This window comes from Echiichthys vipera, assembly GCF_963691815.1.
Source record: "Echiichthys vipera genome assembly, chromosome: X".
NCBI lineage: Eukaryota > Metazoa > Chordata > Actinopteri > Perciformes > Trachinidae > Echiichthys > Echiichthys vipera.
Window position 1 is genome coordinate 26,355,205 of NC_139825.1, and position 21,175 is coordinate 26,376,379.

At 37.9% G+C, this 21,175-nt stretch overlaps 2 protein-coding genes across 3 annotated transcripts; both read right to left on the reverse strand.

The window, feature by feature from the left end:
• Positions 1-6,662: 6,662 nt before the first annotated feature.
• Positions 6,663-14,284, reverse strand: necap2 (NECAP endocytosis associated 2). Its single transcript, XM_083938805.1, has 8 exons — positions 14,133-14,284; positions 12,577-12,677; positions 10,423-10,527; positions 9,113-9,194; positions 8,689-8,797; positions 8,222-8,366; positions 8,031-8,121; positions 6,663-7,881 (listed from the first exon to the last, which is right to left on the reverse strand). Exons 1-8 carry the CDS (start codon positions 14,225-14,227, stop codon positions 7,836-7,838), a joined length of 774 nt encoding a protein of 257 aa, XP_083794931.1. The 5' UTR covers positions 14,228-14,284; the 3' UTR covers positions 6,663-7,835.
• Positions 14,285-16,384: 2,100 nt separating this feature from the next.
• Positions 16,385-20,955, reverse strand: LOC310965618 (SUZ RNA-binding domain-containing-like). Of its 2 annotated transcripts, none has more exons than XM_083939322.1 (4): positions 20,581-20,955; positions 19,366-19,415; positions 18,993-19,262; positions 16,385-18,895 (listed from the first exon to the last, which is right to left on the reverse strand). In XM_083939322.1, exons 1-4 carry the CDS (start codon positions 20,629-20,631, stop codon positions 18,784-18,786), a joined length of 483 nt encoding a protein of 160 aa, XP_083795448.1. In that variant the 5' UTR covers positions 20,632-20,955; the 3' UTR covers positions 16,385-18,783. The 2 variants fall into 2 exon arrangements, with proteins under 2 accessions (XP_083795448.1, XP_083795449.1); XM_083939323.1 differs by having other exon boundaries at positions 20,541-20,629.
• Between the last annotated feature and the right edge of the window lie 220 nt (positions 20,956-21,175).

The following is a 21,175-nucleotide window of genomic DNA, read 5'->3' on the forward strand; positions in this document are numbered from 1 at the left end:
CTCAGTGGGCTTTCCATTTATTATATTGTCTGTTTTCATTGAAGTGGACGAGTTCTGCAGGAGGCTGGAAAGGCAGATGAGGAAGGAAGGAGCACTGTTATAATCCAAAGTGAATAAAAGACTTGAAACCATTTAATTGTAGGCTATTGACGGTTTTGTCATTTAACCCCATGCAATAGAGTGTTTAAAAGCTTGTAATTTCATTAGAGAATAATTATTTCTATAGTCCACAAAAAAATAAAAACATTTTAAGTGTTCCAAGCCTCACAAACAATTAGATCTTGGTGTTTTATTTAGACTTTGCCCTGATGAAAATCCATAAGGGTCCAGACTGTGCAGTTGCAGTTTTACAATTAACCAATAGGCGGTATTGTAAAAAAAATAAAAGAAAATAAATAAAAAAAAGCCCACAATCAAAAATGGCGCCGTCCTTAGGGGAGCCTGCGCCACTGAGCAGCATTCCATAGGAATGAATGGGGCGCCATTTTGTGTCCTCTGTCCGTTCTTTTTTCTATGTCCATGGTCTGTGTGCCGCCCTGCCGCCTCGTGTGTCTAAGATGGCGGCTGCTGATACTTACGACTCCGGTCGCTAAACACAAGCTACTACATTTCTGTGTGAGCTAGAAGGAGTGAAACATGCTGAGAGATAAATGTGGTGAAAAAAGCAGTGAGAAAAAACGGTGTGAAACGGGATGAACCGAGTAAACGTTTTTTTTAAACTTTATTTCATATCACAATTTTTCGTACATTTGTTTGAAATAAAATATAAATACAACTTACACAAAAAAACTAATTTGATGAAAAATTTGCTTGCATTCGAAACAGTACAAGCTTATAACACATTAGCAAGATAAAATAAAAAAATCACGGGTTGACATTTAAATAAAGGTGCTTTAAGCGTGTTAAGATAATTGTGGATTGTAACTTAAAGAATAAGAGACTTTGACATTGTTTCTTATAATTCATTTATAGACTGTTTTCTTCTGATAATACCTTAAAGGATGTTATATAGTTTTTAATTTCATTTTTAAAACATTTTATTGTGGGTTTGCTGTTATTCCATTTATTCTTGTGTATGTAATATTTTCCCATCATAAGAATTATGTTCACCAGTTTGGATTCTCTTTTTGACAGACCCTCCATATAAATCATCACTTCAAATTTGCTAAACTAAGAGTTGTAAGTCCCAATATTTGGTGTTTAAAACTTTAATTGTAATTGATGTGAAAATAATACAGTAACTAGCCGTGGATCAAAGACTAGTTAGATAGATAATTCTGTATATAAGCGTAATTCATTAACGTGTAATACAGTAAAAGCAGTAATGATACAAATCCATAGATTATTCAGTCTGGAGTAATGTTGTATTACTGATCTGTTATTTTCATGTTTTTATGTCATTTGAATTCATGCATTACAAACCTGTTTTCACATGTCAAAAAGAGTCACTTGCTAAATACTTACCTGTATTCCCTGTAAGAGTAAGTAAACATGTATTGGGGTACTTATTGACTCAAAGTAACTATGGGAGTAATAGTGAGTATTGTACCAAGAGTAGCACTTTGTTTTGTGTTTAAGAGTTATGTTGATTATAAGATGTACTGTTATTGATAGTAATTGTATAAGAGTTATGAAAGTATATAGTAGCTTATGCCAGAAGAAAAAGTCGTCAGTACGTGATGAGCGAGTTTAAGTGTATGCTACAGCTCCTAATCTGAACGGTGTTTTCATATTTCCTACAGAAAATAAATGTGTTATTCCAAGAGTGAGCGACCCCTCATTCTTAAAAGTGTAACACAAGGACCAGTTCAGAACCAGAATCAAGTTAAAAGTACACTTAACGCCAGTGTCTCAACCTGCTCTGAGGACAGTCCTTAGAGCTAAATCATTTAACAATGCAGTTGAACTGTAGTGGTTGTCATGGTGATATATTTAGAAAAAATAGGAAGTTATCTCCAGGTTTCCCAAAACAATCCGCCGTCTCGCCGTAGCAGAGTACAAGTATCTATTTTTGTTACAATGTTACTTGTACTTCTAATTGTGTGCGTGCTACAAAATTTTTAAAGCGGGAATGAATGGCAGATGTTTGTAATTTTAGTTTTCTTGTATTGATTTTAAATCAGTTTAATTGCTGAATATTCTGTTGAGGCCATCATATATGGCATCATGGCAATGAATGCCATTTCATGGGAGGAGGCAGAGCAGGTCTTCCTGGTCGGGCCTGTTGTCCATCAAAGGTGAGAGGAGAGAAGTAGGAATTTCTGAGTACATTGATGGTTCTTCTAATCCAGTATTTGTTATATTGTCTGTTTCTAGTGAAGTGGACGAGTTCTGCCGGAGGCTGGAAAGGCAGATGTGGAAGGAAGGAGCACTGTTATAATCCAAAGTGAATAAAACACTTGAAACCATTTCATTGTAGGCTATTGACTGTTTTGTCATCAAACCCCATGCAATAGAACGTTTAAAAGCATGTAATTTCATTGGAGAATAATTATTTATTTAGTCCACAAAAAAAATCAAAACATTTTAAGTGTGCCAAGCCTCACAAACAGTTAGATCTTGGTGTTTTATTTAGACTTGTCCCTGTCGAAAATCCATAAGGGTCCAGACTGTGCAGTTGCAGTTTTAAAGTGAACCAGTAGGCGGCACTGTCAAAACAAAAACACAAGAAAAAATGGCGCCGTCCTTAGGGGAGCCTGCGCCACTGAGCAGCTTTCCATAGGAATGAATGGGGCGCCATTTTGTGTCCTCTGTCCGTTCTTTTTTCTATGTCCATGGTCTGTGTGCCGCCCTGCCGCCTCGTGTGTCTAAGATGGCGGCTGCGGATACTAACGACTCCGGTCGCTAAACACAAGCTACTACATTTCTGTGTGAGCTAGAAGGAGTGAAACATGCTGAGAGATAAATGTGGTTATATCAGACGTGAGAACAAACGGTGTGAAACGGGACGAACCGATTAAATGTTTTAGAAAACTGTAGGTCTACGTATTTTCGTTAAAAAAAAAATGGATTCATTTATTTTTTTCTAACTTTATTTCATATCACAAATTTCGTACATTTCAGTTTAAAATACAATTCAAATACAACGTGTACAAAAAACTTGTTTTAGGAAACATTTGCTTGCATTCGAAACAGTGCAAGCTTACAACACATTAAAAAGATAAAATAAAATAATCACATGTGTTGACATTTCAATAAAGGTGCTTTAAGCAGTGACGTGCAGTGAGGGTTTGGGAAGTCAGATTTACAAACATACAGTAGGATACCAATAGGATAGGATGAGAGAATAGGAGAGAATAGGATGCTGAAACCCATTTTAAAACACCAGTGCCACTGTATATTGCAGTATATCTTACCTTTACTTGTACATGACTTCTCGCTTTGACTGAAAGTCCAGCTTTGAAAAATGTCTTAGTTTAGAAATCAAATCCTCCATTTTCAGGGGGAGAAATGACAGCTTGTCTCTAAGCTCTACAGCGTCGCACAGCACACTTCTGTGTTTACTATTTGCACACAGGTCAGAGTTCACCGTGACCTGGCTGGCTGCAGGCTATCAGGCTGCTCACTATCGCCGCCTTCCTTGAGGCAGAGGTACTGCCTGCCTCAAGCCAAGCATTTCCCCTGTGGATTTATATTGTATCATTAAGATGTAAATATTACACACATACGTAAAATACATTACTGAACACCATGGAAAAGAAGACGTATGCTTTTATTTCATAAAAGTGTCCTCAACCATCATATTGGAAACATAAACAGAAATGGGAACAAGCACGCGCAGAGGGCACGCACTCAATCCAGTTTGTGAGTGATTGCGCAATCTGGAGGGAGGCTCGGCTGTCCGTGCCTCACCTCTCCTCTCCGAAGAGACTCCGTTTATTTAAATAGGAAATACAGAATTTTCTGCCATTTTTACTATAATAACGGTCAAAATACATTAAGAAACACACCAAAATCATAGTCCAGAGGACAAATATTAATACTTGTGTTATTTTATTATTTCGTTTCTTTTTCCTCTCATGATGACAGGGGAGGCACAGCCTCACCTGCCTCCCCTGACTGCACGTCACTGGCTTTAAGCTTGTTAAGATAAAAGTGGATTGTAACTTAAAGAGCAAGAGACTTTGAAATTGTTTCATATATTTCATTTATAGACTGATTTTCTTCCGATAATACCTTTGGGGATGTTATATAGTTTTTAATTTCATTTTTAAAACAGTTTATTGTGGGTTTGCTGTTATTCCATTACTTCTTGTGTTTATGATATTTTCCCATCATGAGAATTATGTTCACTATTTTGGATTCCTTTTTTGACAGACCATCCATATAAATCATCACTTGAAATTTGTTAAACAGAGAGTTGTTAGTCCCAATATTTAACCATCGATAAACATCTTTCCAGAACATCACTGTGACTGAACAAGAGAAGAACAGGTGTTCAATTGTTTCGTGTTCCTTCAAACAGAAAACGCACGGACTTACTTTAAAATTGAACCTTTTCCTTATAGTTTCAGCAGCAGGATAAATATTGTTTATTAATTTGAACTGAAATTATTTTTACCTTGGGTGAAATTGGCCATTTAAGATAGCTACAATAAGTCTTTCTTAATGCCACTTCATTATCTGTTATCTTTATTTTCATTGACTTTTTGATATCATGGAATAGCTTTTCTTTAAACACACTTCCAAGTACTTTGTTGTTACATTTTCTTTCACCAAATTTCAATCCACCGATTTTTAACTCACATAGTTTAACAGTCACATTTGAGTTTGTAAGGATGTTTTTAATCATGTATTTTAAGGGAAGTGGAATAGCTCTACTGATTAAGTTCAATTCTCTATAAGAGCATTTAAAATTAAACATTTCTATAGATGAATTAAATATCCATGCATATCCATCAAGTCGGTAACATAGAACCTTTATATCAAACCATTCTTGTTTAAATAAAGTCTTCCTGTTAATTGATATGGTTCTGTTATTCCACAAGGTGGAGCTATTCGGTGTAAAGTTGTGAGTGAACATCATTTTCCAGTGAAGCAGTATTTGTTTATGGAAGTCAGACAATTTGATTGGTAGTTTAGTTCTTTCAAAGTCATAGAAAAAATAGTAAGTTATCTCCAGGTTTCCCAAAACAATCCGCGGCCCCCTCGGCTGTTCTCACAGTGGAACACAAAACAATGAATGAGTTCACACATTATTCTGTTCATAACATGTCGACACTTTCATTTTGTAGCGAGGAACGAGAGTGTCCCATGATTATGTAGCAGAGTAAAAGTATGTCTTTTTGTTACCATGTTACATCCGGTATGATACTGCCGGAGAAAAATGATTCACAAACTTTCAGCCCAAATTTTTATCCACAAAAATAAAATACTTAAATCATCCCCCAATTTTATTTTTTCCTTACATGAATTTAAAATATAAGTAAAGTACTTAACATTGGTAAATGTAAGAAAGAAGATAATTTTTGACCATGTCGACTAACTGAAATGAAATTGTATTTCCTCTTGTATGTGAAATGATTTATTTTTATTTCTCCTATTGATATTAAAATGATGTTCAGAATTTAAACTAAAAGCACTTCCTTTCTAATCCATCCTCAATCCTGTATTACAGAATGTTTATCGTTGATTACAATGCTGTTGTGCCATTTGGCAAATGCTTTGTACCATTTATGCAAAGTATGAATATAATTGTTGCCATATGTATTGTTGTACATTTTCAATAAAGTTTTTAAAAAAGTATACATTTCATGTAAAAGTTCGTTACTTTACACAACTCATTAAAAGACGAGTATTAAACAAAAAGTTTTATTGATTTCCAGTTCGAAGGTTATCATAACTCACATTTGTCTGATTAATTAAGCTTTGTACTTTTAATTTTTTTGACAAAGAAATGTGGCTTCCTTCTTGTCCTCAATTAAAATAAACAAAGTTAAAGTTTTTTAACCTAGAAAACAAATAGTAAATCTATACCAAAATACTTCCTAATTTGGATATCAATTCCCCGTCTCGTGGTACCATGAATTTCTGAAGTCACATTTTTCATTGCATAGCTCTGGTAAACAATGGAGCCAAAACTGGAGAAAACTCCACAAATTGTTCCTCATTAATTCAAGGGAACACGGGGTGAGTAGCCTGATTGATATACAAATTATAATTGTCAGGGTGAAGTATTCCTTTAATGTCACAGAATGTGTACTAATTTTAAATAGGGTTAAATACATGTATAAACTCAATGAATACTACATGTATATGCCATTTGAATGTGATATTTAAAAGTTGTTTATTAAATGAGATATTTGTTTCAAAATACGTCAAAGTAGTAAATTGTCAAGTTCTTTATGTTCGGTTCAAGATAAAAAAACAACTTTAGAACAATGAAAGAATAGAAACCATGGTAGCGTTTCTTAAATTAACTCGAAACTTGCCAAAACATTCTTTATTTTTTCAAGTTGTGATTGGATATTAAAAACAATCCTATTCGATTATGTTGCTGATTACATAGTAAACTGTTATTTCATGTTCTCATTGTATCATAAACAACTTTCTGTGATACCAAACATTTTAAACTGGTCCAATGTGCTGCAGGTGTGAAGAGGAGAAATGTGTTAAGAGCTGTAGAGAACACCTCTAATAAACTTTAATAAAGTCAAAATGAGTCAATGAAATTTATTGTTTATTTACAGAAAACATAGGTTTACATTTTATACATTTTAGATCTTCTTAGAAAGGCACTTAATCAAATACTTGATTTAAATTAGCGACAAGACTGAGGACATTTCGGGTCTGCGGCCGTCTGAGTGGTTAGAGCGGTCGCCCCATTTAAAGAGGCTGAAGGTCCTCGAAGCTGCGGCCACAGGTTCAACTCCGACCTGCGGCCCTTTGCTGTATGTCTCCCCCTCTCTCTCACCCCATTTCCTGTCTGTACTATGTAATAAAGGATTGGGAGACCGCCAGAAAAAAAGATTGAGGACATTTCTATTTGGTAAAAGGCACTTTTTTACAAGCAACGATACACAAAGACCAATGAAGGGAGTCCACAAAGACAAACATGTTCAAACTTTGAATGACAGACGAAAGAATGGCCATCATGACTTTTTTTCCCCCAACACCATGATTGAAACAATCTGGATATTTTTGATGAAGGCTTCAGAGGTTTAATGTAAAACTGATAATTAAATATCAACATAGCTTTGCAAGATCTCCTAAAATTAAAAACAGGAATCAAAACACAAAAGCACATACTGGTATATAGCTAAACAAAACATGGATACTTCAATGGTTAAATTAACTTTCCCAAAACAGTGAAAACAACCTTGATATGAGTGATGCTGGTGTAATGAGAAACTGTGATGGAAGCATGATGTAAGGACGAGGGACAGAAAGACACAGTCAAATCTGATTCTGGACAGATCATCAGTGACAAGAAATAAAAACTAGACATAAAATAAGGGAACAATTGATTTAAGGCGATGGATATATGTTTTTATCTGGCTTGTGTCTTTCCTGTCGTCCATCAACATGAGCAGACACTCCAACACTGACGTTTAAGGGTCTCCTGACTTCTAAAATTAAGCAAAGATCCCACTTCAGAGTGTGAGACACATGTAAGATTCTAAAAAAATATGCAGGTTCACGTTTGTTCCTCCAGAGTGTGTTGGTCAGCGGGCTATCATTTCTGTGACACATATTCTTGACAGAAGTGCAGCTAGAACAAATGAGCTGGTCAAGTTTGCTAACAGTTCCTCTCTTTTTATTTTTATTTTTTTTGCCACAATCGTCCAGTCCATGGGAATGTATGGAACCTGAGTTTGTGCACGTTTTCTCACCACTCAACTAAACTGCACCCATCCTGATTTGACAGCATCTTTACTGGAGCTGTGGAGGAGAGGTGGGGGGATGAGAGTGTGATGAAGATGAGTGTGAAAGAATTACAAGTCGTGCTAAACAAACACGAACGCGACAGATGGACAAGATGGAATAACTACACAGACCAAAATACAGGTGACATTTTGTGGAGAACTTACTTGGAGCCTGCAGAGGTGAAATCCCCCCACAGATCGGAGCTGGGTGGGGCTACAGGGCCGGGCGGGGCAAAGTCTAAAAGAGATGCTGGATCTGGAGAAAAAAAATTGAATTAAGTTAAATCAAAAATACTGTTTAAAATCATGTGAAGAGGTTTAAAACACATGATTTGATACAAAAGCACGGTGATCACCGGTGTTGCTCTGTACAGCTGAGACTGTCTGCTGTCCCACAGGAGGCGCTATCACACCTCCAACCTTTGCACCTGGTGGAGGTGGGAGTAGACCCCCACCCATGGGCCGCGTTTTGGCACCACCTGCTTCCTTCTTCTTGATGTTCTGTGATGGACAGAGTCATGAGAGTTTCTGACTGTCTTTATCATTTAGTTGCTCTTTTCTTCATAGAATTGGCCATTGTTCTACGTTTTTTTTAAAGTTATGTTTATTTGACAGCACAGGAACAGGGGGATAGAAAGAGGGGAAGATTATGCAGTAAAGGGCTTCTAGTCAGAGTCGAACCAGGGCGGATGTGGCAGGGACTCAGCCTTTATATACAGGGCGGGCACTCTACCAGTTGAGCTAGGCTGCACCCAGTTCAGTGTATTACTTAATCCTTTTAGTAAATCCTTTACATCTGCAATGTTGAAGCTGAGTGGCTCACCCCAATGCTGAGCTTGATCGTCTGTCCCTCTTTGAAGCTGAGGTCCAGCTTAGGGGCTGTGCTTTCAGAAGCTTCCTGTTTTGCGAGCTCGCCTTCTTGCTTCACCCACCTTTGGAAAAAAGAGTTCAAAGGAACATAATTACCACTGAAATAATGTTTAACAGGGTCAAACTGGGCCATTGCAGTAGTAAGAAATAGAAATGAAAACATCAGTGTTGTATTAACGCCATCTAAAAAGGTTTAATGTGTGTGGACCTCTTTTACACTCATCTAGATTTAAAACAGATGATATGCATGAAACATTACATTTAAACAATGCAGCAAGATGTGCTCATAAATATGTATCAGGTCATATAAACATATTTATTTTCAGGTCATAATGTATAAACAGGGATCAGAGGGAACATAAGGGAATCCAACTCACTTAAAATGGTCTTGTAAAGCTACATTGAAGTCAAATGAGTCTCCACGATCAGCAAAACCCAGACCGATAAAAGCATGACGTCCTTTGTGAAAGCAATTGGAAGAATAACATTAGGGTACCTTGTGCATCTCATGATAAATCATACCTCTGCTGCAGTAAGACACACACAGTAAAGAAGTGTAAAGGCTATAATATAAGACCTGAAAATTACAGAAGTGGGCTTAAAAATCCCTTTTAACTAATCTACTGTCACTTGATAATTACACTGTGAGACGGACCAGCGCTCGAAACTGAAGGTGTCTCGGGTACAATAAAAAAAAGACAGCTTTAATAATCATAATCAATTTTAATCATAATTTTTTATCTATTTTAATCATAATTCTAAAAGCATCACAAATTGAATTAAAGCTGCAAGTGGCGATGAACGGGCCCTCGCACCCACCGGGCATCGGGGGAGCCGTCCGGACCCCAGTGGGCGTGGCCATGCTCTTTATCAAGGGTAGAACACACATTGAAATTTTAATGTAAATCAGATTAATTTTGTCCTATCAGGCTGACTTTGTGCTGACAGTAGGTGTTGCTATGGCTGTTGGTAAATATTGGCATGTGGTCGTTATCAGGCCTGGACTCGCATCATGTATGGGATTTGACAATGTTTATTGAAGTTGAAGCGACTTCCTGGCGAGAAGCACAAAATGGCTGCCATTCCATTACGCAATAAGCACAAAACGTGCCTTATATTTCAATACTTGAAGTCCAGAACCCACAATGGTAATTTAATGGAAATCCAATGATGTTTGTCATTTTTCCTCCTGCCAATAGGGGGCACTATCACTGTGAGTAGAATAGAAAAAAGAGAGTGTTGTAAAGCTGAACGCAGGTGGTGGAAATCAAATTTCCAGGTTCACTATGACGTCTATAAAGAAAGACTTCAAATTTACAACTTGAAACTGAGAAATGCAAGATAATCCTTCTTCTCAGACATCATTGCCAAAAACAGTAATAATGCTCGTGCCTTGTTTTCTGCTGTCGACAGGCTAACAAACCCTACAGTGTCAGTAGCCCCTGAAATGCTTTCCACCAGAGCCTCCAATGAATTTGCCTCCTTTTTAAATGACAAAATTCAAAAACTTAGGCAATGCCTCCACATCAGGTGCAGGACATGTGCTCCACCTAACACTAACTCAAATACCATGTCACTTTTTAAGGTGACATTACATTTGAGATGTCTTTAGTACAGTACATCCACCTCATTCTTATTTTCAAATGGTTTTTAATCGAAAGCAGAGTCTCTGATGAAAATGTCTTACCATTACCGTCTTCTATCCGGATCACAAAATACCTGCTGGAGTCTGTGACTGATTCAACGACACACCCTGGATACTGTTCGACTGGAGCTTGGGCAAACAGCTCTCCTGCAAAACATGATTTACATCAAATGGTGCCTTAGGGTTTTTTTCAAGTAATGAAAGTAAAAACGTTGGTCAAAGGACAAAGAAATATTGCAAGCTTGTTGACAGGCGCTTTGATCACACTGATCTATGATGAATTTGACTAAAATTGTATAATTGGTATAAAGTTAACTGAAGGTATTTACTTCTGTGAATTTGGTGACGTTCTTAGTGACTAGTAGTCACTGAGTTAATAAAATGTACCAGAGCAGATACTCACTAACTGCACGTTTGTAACTAGCCTTGAGCACAAGCTTAGCAAACATGGCAGAAAAAGATAGAATTACTGCCTCGCGGTTGTATTCCTCCACCAGCCAGCCAAACGGAAGTTTACATCCATGTCTGTTCAGATTGACAAAATATATGAAGAGCAGACTTTGAAGTGTGTTTTGGCTAAATGGAAGTTATCACTATATTGGCATGTGTGATTCCAGTGAATCATTTACAGTGAGAAACATAACGTCTTCACTTTGAGACCGTTATTTCAGAGGAGTACAGAGGACAGAGAGAGATTCATGACATGGTCCAACGACACAATCACCAGAAGCTCAAGATCAGCAGAACCAATGAGCTTGTGTTAGACGACCAGATGAACAGGATAGAACCCAAAGTTGTAGCCATGACGGCAGACAGCGCTTTAAATACTAAGGTTGCTGTAAAGGACTTCAGTGTATCAAAGCAGCTAAACTCAGGGTTCCTACACATTTTCCATTTAAAAGTTACATACTTTTCCAGACTCAAATTTCCAGACTTCCCGTAGGAGTTTTCAATCAATGTTAAACACCCTAATCCCAATTGTTAGATTCTTATAATGTAAATAGATGGTTTTAAAATCAAACTTTTCACACATATGTTAAATTCTGACTTTGTTTGCAATTATGTTGCCAAATAACTTCAAGACATTTTTACATACGTATTGCAGCTCATATAAGTGAATGAACTCCAAACCCAGACATGTTCAATGCACAGCATTGTATTCACGCTAAATGCTGAAAGAGTGCAATGAATAATGTGAACCTGCAACCTCTACAGACAGTAACAGTAGGAATATACAACTAACCAGGAACTACAAAAGAAAACAGAAGTCCTTCCTTCATTGTCTTTAGATGGAATAAACATACTTGTAAAAAAATAAAATAATACTACATTTTTAAAAATTAAATAAAATATAGACGACATGGATGGGGGGAAAAAACAATAAATGAGAATCGCAGTTGTACAGCGAACGGTAACTATGGTAACCTGACACCTATATACAGCCCACTTGATTAGTTTCATATCATCTACAGGTAGGCTATGTTGCTTGTTTTGATTTGTATTGTGTGTATATATATATATATATATATATATATAGTTTTAGAAAGTTTGTTTTGTTTGTTTTAGAAAGTGAGATAATAGTCTGGAAACAACAAACAGTTTTCCATACTCTTTTCTCTTCTTTCCATAATTACTCAAATTAAATTCAATACTTTTCCATACTGCGTAAGAACCCTGTAAATTAGCTTTAAGGGCTCAAAAAAAACAGGTACCATCCCCAGCCCCCATTCCTGCTCCCGAACACATTTGTCATTTGGTTTGTGTTTGTGCGACGGTAAGAAAGTGTCACTATGAAGCCTTTTAGGCCCAATGTTTTCAAAACCATGCTGCAAGTTATGGCCTATAACCAAAACGGAGAAATGCAGAAAATAACAGTGTTAGAAACATGTTCGTTGAAGTTCAGTAATGTTGAATCATATTCGTAATTGTTATTAAATTGTTGTATTTTATCAGATGGCATCGGCCATTGAAAAACCTGTATTGCTCGACCACTAGTTTCAAGTCTCAAACATTTTTGAGCCACCAACTTGTGCTACCTAATTGGGAACACATTAGATAAAAGATAACATGATGTGTAAAAGAGTTAACTGTAAAACAATTTATTATGGTGACAATAGTTAAAAGACACAGAAAATTGATGTGGCAAATGATGTACACAAATCCCACTTAGCTGCGAGGAGATACAAATTTGTTTACCTGTGTTTTTGTCCTCTAACTTTATATAGGCCATCTTGCCTTTAGCAGTGATTTTCATCCTACCAGTCCACGCAGGTTCATCCAGCTTCCAGTCAGCAGCACTAGAAAAACAGGAAGCACACATTTGATATGAAAGTGGCTGACTTGAGCATCTGCAGCTTTTCACATCAGGAGGAAGTGAAATTTAAAATTTTCAGGAAGACTAACATGAGACGTTCCTGTCAACTGTGAAAAAACTATACATTGTGCACTGCTTTATGTTGATGTACTGGCTCCATTCAATACAGCTTATTGAGATTTAAATTAAAATGGACCAATTCAAAATAGAAAACATAATTTCTTTAACAACTTTAACTTTAAAATAAGAGATGCACAACAATATCAGCAAGCTATCGAACGATACTGACTTTAAAATGTACTATCGGATAACATGGCGATATAATAAACATAAATAAATAGACTGATGCTTCCTTCATTTAATCAGATTAAATGCCTGACGACACGAGGACTACATGCGCAGCGTGACTTGACATGCTTTAAGTAGGATGTATCTTACTTGTTTTGTTTGAAAGCAATCATTATAAATAAATATGGCAAGTTTTACATACCATGAGTTTAAGTATTCTTATTTTGAATAATCAATAAATATTTCATATATTTTCAGCTTTGTATTTTATGTTTGCATTTACCAGCGGGCCAAGACAATAAGAATAATATGCATGATAATATGTTAATCCCACTACAGAAGAGACTTGATGCAATTAGGTGTGGGCAAAACAAATGTATTTAGTTATTTATGTTTATCATATACTGTGTTGTTATACCTCCTTATTTTATCTACAACTGTTTGTAAGATGCAGGGAATTCAATTTCCCCGCGGGAGCCATCCCAAAGGCATCAATAAAGTTAAGTCTAATTAAGTGGAAAGCGCCAGTAAAAGTAAAAGCTAGTAAGTGGTCTTGAGGTACGTGACGTGTTTTTGTTTTGTCCACTTACTGAGTCCGAGACAGGCTGTTTATGAGCATAATAAACTTCTGACAAACTCATTTCAATGTAAGGGTGAAAACCAGAGGCAGTCTGGGTAGAAAGGTATCCCTACAGTCAAATCCAGTTCACAGGTAATGTTTCCATGGATGTATGCCAATGTCTGTGTCTGCAAAACAAGCACAACTAGCTACATTTTAACAATACTGCACCCAAACTCCAGTTTACTGACTTTTGTAGCCACTTCGCTAAGTTTATTAGCATTAACTCTAGACATCCACTTCCATTATCGGACACGGTAAACCTGCCATTTTAAACTTTTCCAGACTGAACGTCATCAACATGTGATAACTCCTCACGTGTTTCACAATTACGTTTGACTTTTTTTAAATGACAGCATGTGTATGTCGTAGTTAATTAACTGCTTGTTGACAAAGCCTGAATGTTGGTGTATGCAAGTGAAGAGAGAAAAGTAACAATCCATCCTTAATACGCGTTGTCCGATAATGGACGCATACATTAGCTCTGGGACGGAAACTTCGTCGGTTCCTGCCGTTATTAACGCATCTTACCGATATCCACGGTTAGAGGCCCGCGGAGGGATCTTGTACACGTGAACCTCGGGCTTCACACAGAGCATTGACTCATAACTGTTGTCTTCTGCCATTTTGTAAAGTGTCACTATCACAAACAACTGTCCAACTTCTGAATTTCAGCGGACACCTCCTCGGCTGAACTGAAGCAGACGACAGAACAAACACGAGCCGCGGTGCTCGAGTCCAACAGCGCCGCCTCTGGTCAGGAGGGTCACGGTCATTATCACACCGGTTCTCCAGCTGTGGCACTTGCACCACTGGGGGTACTCACGCTCTTGAGGAAATCTCCAAAATATAAAAAAAAGGAAACACTAATTACTAAATTAATTTAATACTAAGAAAAATACATACCGTTTTAGGATCCTTGAAATGTGATTTTAAATAATCTGTCTGTATCATTTATGTCTCATCAATGCATGTTACTGATTCAACTTCTTCCCCGGAGTTGTTTCTGCTTTGTCGTCTCGCAGGTCTCTGCTGATCGTGGTGCTGCCTGCTGCCGTGGTCCTGCATGACGCTTCCTGCTACTCTTATAATCTATAACCTTAGCTGTGCTTGTTTCTACTATTCTGCTGTATTAACTGCCATAACATATAAGTCATATTCACATTGCTATAGATATTATTATAGTTACCGAAAGTGTGTCTGTCTCTGTCTCTGTCTTTGTCTTTCTCTGTCCATCTGTCCGTCTTTTCTCCGTTTCTCTCTCTTTTTCTTCCTCCCCAACCGGTGCAGACAGATGTCCGTCCTCCACAGAGCTGGGTCTGTCCGACGTTCCTGCCTGTTATAGGGAAGGTTTTCAACGCCACCGTACTCTACGGGGGAATTGTTGGGTCTCTGTAAATCATGAATAAGTCATAGAGTGTGGTCTATACCTAGTCTGTAAAGTGTCCTGAGTTATGATTTGGCACTATAAATAAAAGCGAATTGAATTGAATTGAATTAAAATAAATTTAGCATTTAACTACACTTAACCCCTTTGCAGCCCTACCTGTGAAAGGTTACCTACAGTGTCTCAACCACGTTTTAAGAATGAGAGGTAACTGGAAGGAAGGAAACCAACGACAGCTCTTGGTTTGTTTGATCAAATAGTTCAGTCGTGTAATTAGAGCAGAATAATGAGCTAAACTGTGGTGGAAGATGGTCCGCAGACGTAAAATGATTGGTTTATAACACTGACATGTCAGTTCTGATGCTACCCCTTCATACAGCGGGGCTGAAGACAGTCAACAATAAATAATCTTACTGAGGGGGTACGTCAGGTAAAAAGTTTGAGAACCACGGGATATGGTTAGTATTAACCATACTGCCCTACAAAGCTTAAGTGCAGTTACTACTAAATCACTAATAACAGGATTTCTGTAGTTTTGGACCTGAAAGTATGGAGGTGAGGACTGATTTGAATAAAAATGAATAAAGTGAAAGGTAGTAAACAATAATCCATCATTCATGTGCCAATTTGTTAAATGGGACAGTAAAAAACTGTAAAGCCTCTTTTTCCCTTAAATTGACCCCTACTAAAAATATTGTATTAAATTAAGTTGCATATTAAATTTGGCCTAACATCTAGGGCGGCTTAAAGCCTATACACACAGCTTTTTATGGTGCATACAATACTAAGATATTACAATGATCTTTTGTTAACATATTCAGTTGGAATTGGGGAATTGTTGGGTCTTTGTGAATCATGAATAAGTCAGAGTATGGTACCTACTCTATATGTAAAGTGTTTTGAGATAGCGTTTGCTATGATTGGGCACTGTAAATAAAATTGAATTGAATATATGTTTACATCATATGTTAATGTTAAACATACATTATGAAGGCACATTAATCCTTCAGCTCAATTGTATCTGTGCATGGTTACACTAATGGCTACCTTGCCCACAAGCCAGTAAGCCTATCATCAAGGTTGTGTAAATGTTTTTTTGTTTTTTTAACAAATGTAATGTATATTTGCTAATAATACATTGCATTTATGTTAAAAGTATATTTTCAGAAATAGTTTTAAAAACCAAAACGTTGGAAAGAATATTAAACAATTTGGCGGACCTCCTGCAGTAACTCTGAAGATTACCTCATGTACTGAAAGTACGACAACCCCCCTTGTAATCTAGTAGTGTGTATCACATCAAATGATTTAAAAATTATATATGGTTCAAATTCATCAAACTTTCTGCACAAGAACAAGTTTCATGACATACAAAACAAACCTACACCAAGTTTGAGGTGTGTTTATTAAAGGGTATTCAAATTTCATTTGTGTTTTTCAAGTTTTAAAATGACAGTGACATCAAATCAGCCTTTGAAGCAGACAGGTCAGGTGGCTGCGAAGAAGTGACACAAAGCTTCATGTGTTGATCGCAGATACCGTACTGATTTTTGCTTTTAAACATCAATTTAAAATGATCACAAATACATTTCATTTCAAAATTGGACCTGATCCCTGGGAGCAGTATGTGAAGAGTTCAGTGTATACTAGCTCATAAAACAAAAATATCGAGATGTTAGAGCTGCAACAGACAACTTGATGTCGTCAAACAACAAAAGGTAACTTCAGTTCCCAGACATTAGTGAACGCACTCCTTCGACCTTTAACGTAGTTTTCTACAGCATGTGCAGCTGGATAAAGTTTAAACAGTTTAAGCCATATTGGTATGTTTGCTTCTGCGTAGTAGCAACTTATTTAATTTACATCATAGTTTTAATTCTTTAATTCTTGTAAATTTTTCCAATCAATGGTTTTCCTCACAGGAAATGACTTGGATAAATTATGGTCAAAGCAGTCGTGGAACACTTCTGTGAGAAAAGCATTATTTTACCCAAACTGAGGTGTGATTTTGCATTTGCCGAACACTCTTGCAGCTATAAACTTTGCCTCAGCGACACAGGATGTCTTCAGTTAAATAATGAAACTATCACAAGTGCACAAAAAGCTCATGATTAACAAGCACTACCTGCTGGAAAGTGTACGTATGTTACCAGGGATCATTTTTCATTTAAGGCATACAAGGGCTCAGAAATGGTCGTACTCATCAGCATTTGATGAGATTATTGATTTCATGGTTTGCAAACTTTTTTTTTAAATCCGGGGCAACCAATGTTGTAAAATCCTTGAGTGAAAAACACGACATAAGAGACATTCATCCAACCAGGCGGTGGAACTTGACTTTGCTCTAATGGACACAGATTAAAAGATGAGATATCTAATATTTTAATGATCTTAATCGTTTTCACCACAAATTTCCCTGAACCTTTTCAAAATAACGCAGTTGTCATGTGGCTATGCCAATCCTCCACAGTGTGCATCAAATAGCTACTTCTGAAGACCAAACCATTATGTGAACAACGCAATCAGTAGATATACTTCAACCGATGTAAAAACAGAAAAATGTCATCTTTTTATAGACGGTTGCAGTTGGCTGTGAGAAAAGTTCCAAGAAGCAAATCTGAATTTAAACATCAAGGCAGCACACACAAAGGACATTTATGCACAACAGCTTAAGATTTTCATCTCATGAATAGGTCTGACTTTTTCAACTTTGATCAATTTGTATATGACACTACCAACAGTGTTTTCTATGCAGGCTACATCATCTAATCTCAGATAAACTACTGATCTCTTGAATTAAACGTACTTTATCTAAAAAAAAAAAAAAAACCCACAAACATGAAGAAACAATATAAGCTGTTTAAAACAAAAGATAATTCAAAACAAAAACACACTACAGGTATTTTTAGAAAATAACTCTGGGAGTAAATTCGTCTTTATTGCTTGAATAAGCTTATGTTTAGTGTCATTCTGGCGTTCCGATCTATAATCTTTAGCTGCAGGCTGCGTGCCCACCGGGCATTTCTTTCAGAGCCACCAGTGCCAAACGGACACTTGTGGACTGTGGAAAGTGCTGGTCTGGGCCTCTGCCACAGCTATGCAACAACAGTATAAAAACACACGTTTGAGCACTGTGCACTTTTACTTACTTTACTAAGTGTGGGATCAGTTTGACTTTCTCTCGCCTTGCACTCAAGCTGCTGAACACACAGTAAACTCTCAGCACTGTCAAGCACGTCTTTTTCTACTGAACCGAACAAACTGAGGCCAGCTTCCCGGTGGACACTCAGCCATGATCCACACTCCATCAGTGGAAAGGCCAGCCCGCTCGCTTGCAACACTCCCAGGAATTCCCAAGGATTCGGGAGCTCTCCTTATTCTCCCCGAAGAGACGGACACTTGATGCCTTGGCGCTCGGCCGGGCCAATCATACTTATAATCATAGGGCACCCCATGGTACATCAAAGTATCACAGTGTGAGGGGATGTGAGGCAAAAGCCTGTTCACAGCGTGGAACAGGAGGGGTTTCAGATCTTTGGCTGATCTCTGCCAGCCCCCTGCAGCGTTCCACAGAGGGAAAGGACAAGGTGAAAGGCAAAGACCATGCCAGTAAGCAGAGCAGAGAGAGGGTGGAGAAGTTTATTTCAATCCATGCTATGTCTTCATATTACCAATGTCTGTCAAATTTTGTCATCCCACCACTCTGCTCTTCACACCACACACAACCCCTTTAAGTGCCACCCTTTTACGCCCTCTCGGGGAGACGGCTGATTCCTCGCAGCAGGTAGCTCCTGTTTATCTGCCGAGTCGGAAGCCTGAGGTGCCATCTGGGCCGGTGGGCTGGCGGATCACATGATTGTTTGGACGAACTGGTTCTGATGGTTGCTGCACGCTCATACGAGCTGGCCTAATGATAAGAAGATAAATCAAAACACATGAATAACAGTGATTTTGGGTTCTAGGTGTTTTAACTACTGTTGCTTTTATTTGTTGTAATGTCTTACCTGTCCTGGGATGGATTGTCCAGAGGTGTATTTTCTGAAGACGCACTACCCAAGATCCTTCTCCGGGCTTCTGCGTACTCTGCCTCCCGCTGGGCCAAAGACTTCATCTGCTGAGAGGGACGAGTCGAGGATGCGAGGTTTCCGGCTGTACCATTATTTGAAGGACGTTTCAAAATTCTAATTTGTGGTGGGGGCGCTGCAGGCAGAGAGTCATCCTGGATTACAATAGCAGTTCGAACAGGTGACCCACCCGAACCCAAGCTGGACTTCCTGTATAGGTAAAAACAAGTGGGGGAGTAGAATTACTTGAAAAACCGTATTTGCAATCTGACCATGAATTGACCATTTTAGAAAAAACTGTCTCTTTGCTTACTTTGCCTCCTGATTTATTTTCAGTTTAGCCTCAAGTCTTCTCTCTATTTCCTGAGGAGAAGAACACATTCATTGCATTTTTATCACTGTCCAACAAGTGAATTATCTGTCTCATTCACCTGTTTATAGCAAACATGTTTACAAGATCTGAATACCTTTAAGTTGCTGAATGTAAGAAAACATGCTTTTGAAAGATAACTTGACATTGTGAGATCATTAGAAACCGATAATCCCTCACCATGGACCATATCAACATGTTGCCAGCTGATGTATTTCTTTGCTCATTGTAAAGATGAGAGGATAAATTAATTCAGCGACTCAACCTTTACATTAAACTCCATAATAATAATGATGACACTATGTTGTACAGTCACGTAAGTGACACAGATGTGTTTTTCCAGCTGCTTAATTTATTAATGTCTCTACTGACAGATGATTTTACAGTTAACTGTTTCAATGTAACCAAGACATGCTCGAAAAACCGGATTGCCCTAATTGCTTATACTCTAAATATACCATTTCAAGAGCCCTGAACATGCTAAACTGTTATTCATTTATTTATTATTTTTTTTTAACTTTATTTGCATATTTTCACAAATAAAACAAACATTGTAGAACATTTCGGCATCGTACTTGTTAAAGAAAAAAATGTATATTAGGCTGTCATTTCTCCTTTCAGTGAACATTACAACCTTAAATTATAATGACATAACATAAGTAAGCTTACGAAGAGAGAGTACTTCAAAACCCAATCAAATAAAAAGGCAGAAATAAACAAAGCTGAAATAGATACATACAAAGAAATGTCATTTAAAAATGGGCTTTATTATATGCTACACTGTTACGGTATTGTTATGATTCAGTGTCATTTCCGCAATGGGCGGGTCCAAAAAAAATGGGGGAATTGTAGCAAGAAAAAAAGTCAACTTTGTAAAAAAATTAAGTTTCCTTTGAGGATATTATTCGGGATTTCCACACATCATAAAACCAATGAACCAGTGAATAAAATGAGATGAAGCCAGGATCTGCAGCCCCGTGTCCTTATGGGACAGCGAGGCCTGCAGGTCAGTAAAGACAAGCTGGTTTCTTTGATGAGAAACAACATGTTTATACCGGGTATTCAAGCGCCAGACACATGCAGCCTCCCGCAGACCCCAAACTGGGCGACTTTCATACCAGCATGTACGATATTATGTTGTTCAGAAGTGCGTCTCACCCCGCTGTCCGCTGCCTCTTCCCAGCTCTCTGCAACCTCCTCATCCTCCATGTTTGACCGACTGCGGCCGGTTACCTCCTCGGCCCCGGCGGCTAACGAGCTCCCATCCGCGCAGGGGGCATGGGACTGCGGGCAGGGCTCACACGGACCCACGGGGAAGCTCGATCCCACGAGTTCTTGTGATCAGATCAAAGACTGAATAAACGAAATTCACAAGCCGTTGTTTGTGCGCGTGTTAGCACCCCCGAGGGCACCTCCCTTTAAGTGTGGTACCGTCCAGCTCCGTGGATCCACCGGCCCCGGTGTCACGATCCACCCGCGGCTCAGACGGAAAAACACCGAGGAAACACAATGTAGTTTGGACCGCTGACAGGCGGGCTCTGACGCTTATAGGCGCCTCGCATGTTTTCTTCTTTCTTTTTTTTCAATTTAGAAACCTTTATTTCAGATTAGGAACAAGCAGACAATCGGCAAAACAGATATTCATACATATAAGACCAGTGTGCAAATAATACACGTACAAAAATATAGCTAACCATTATATATAATAATAAATTCAGTATATATATAAAAAAACCAAATTTAAACATCTCTA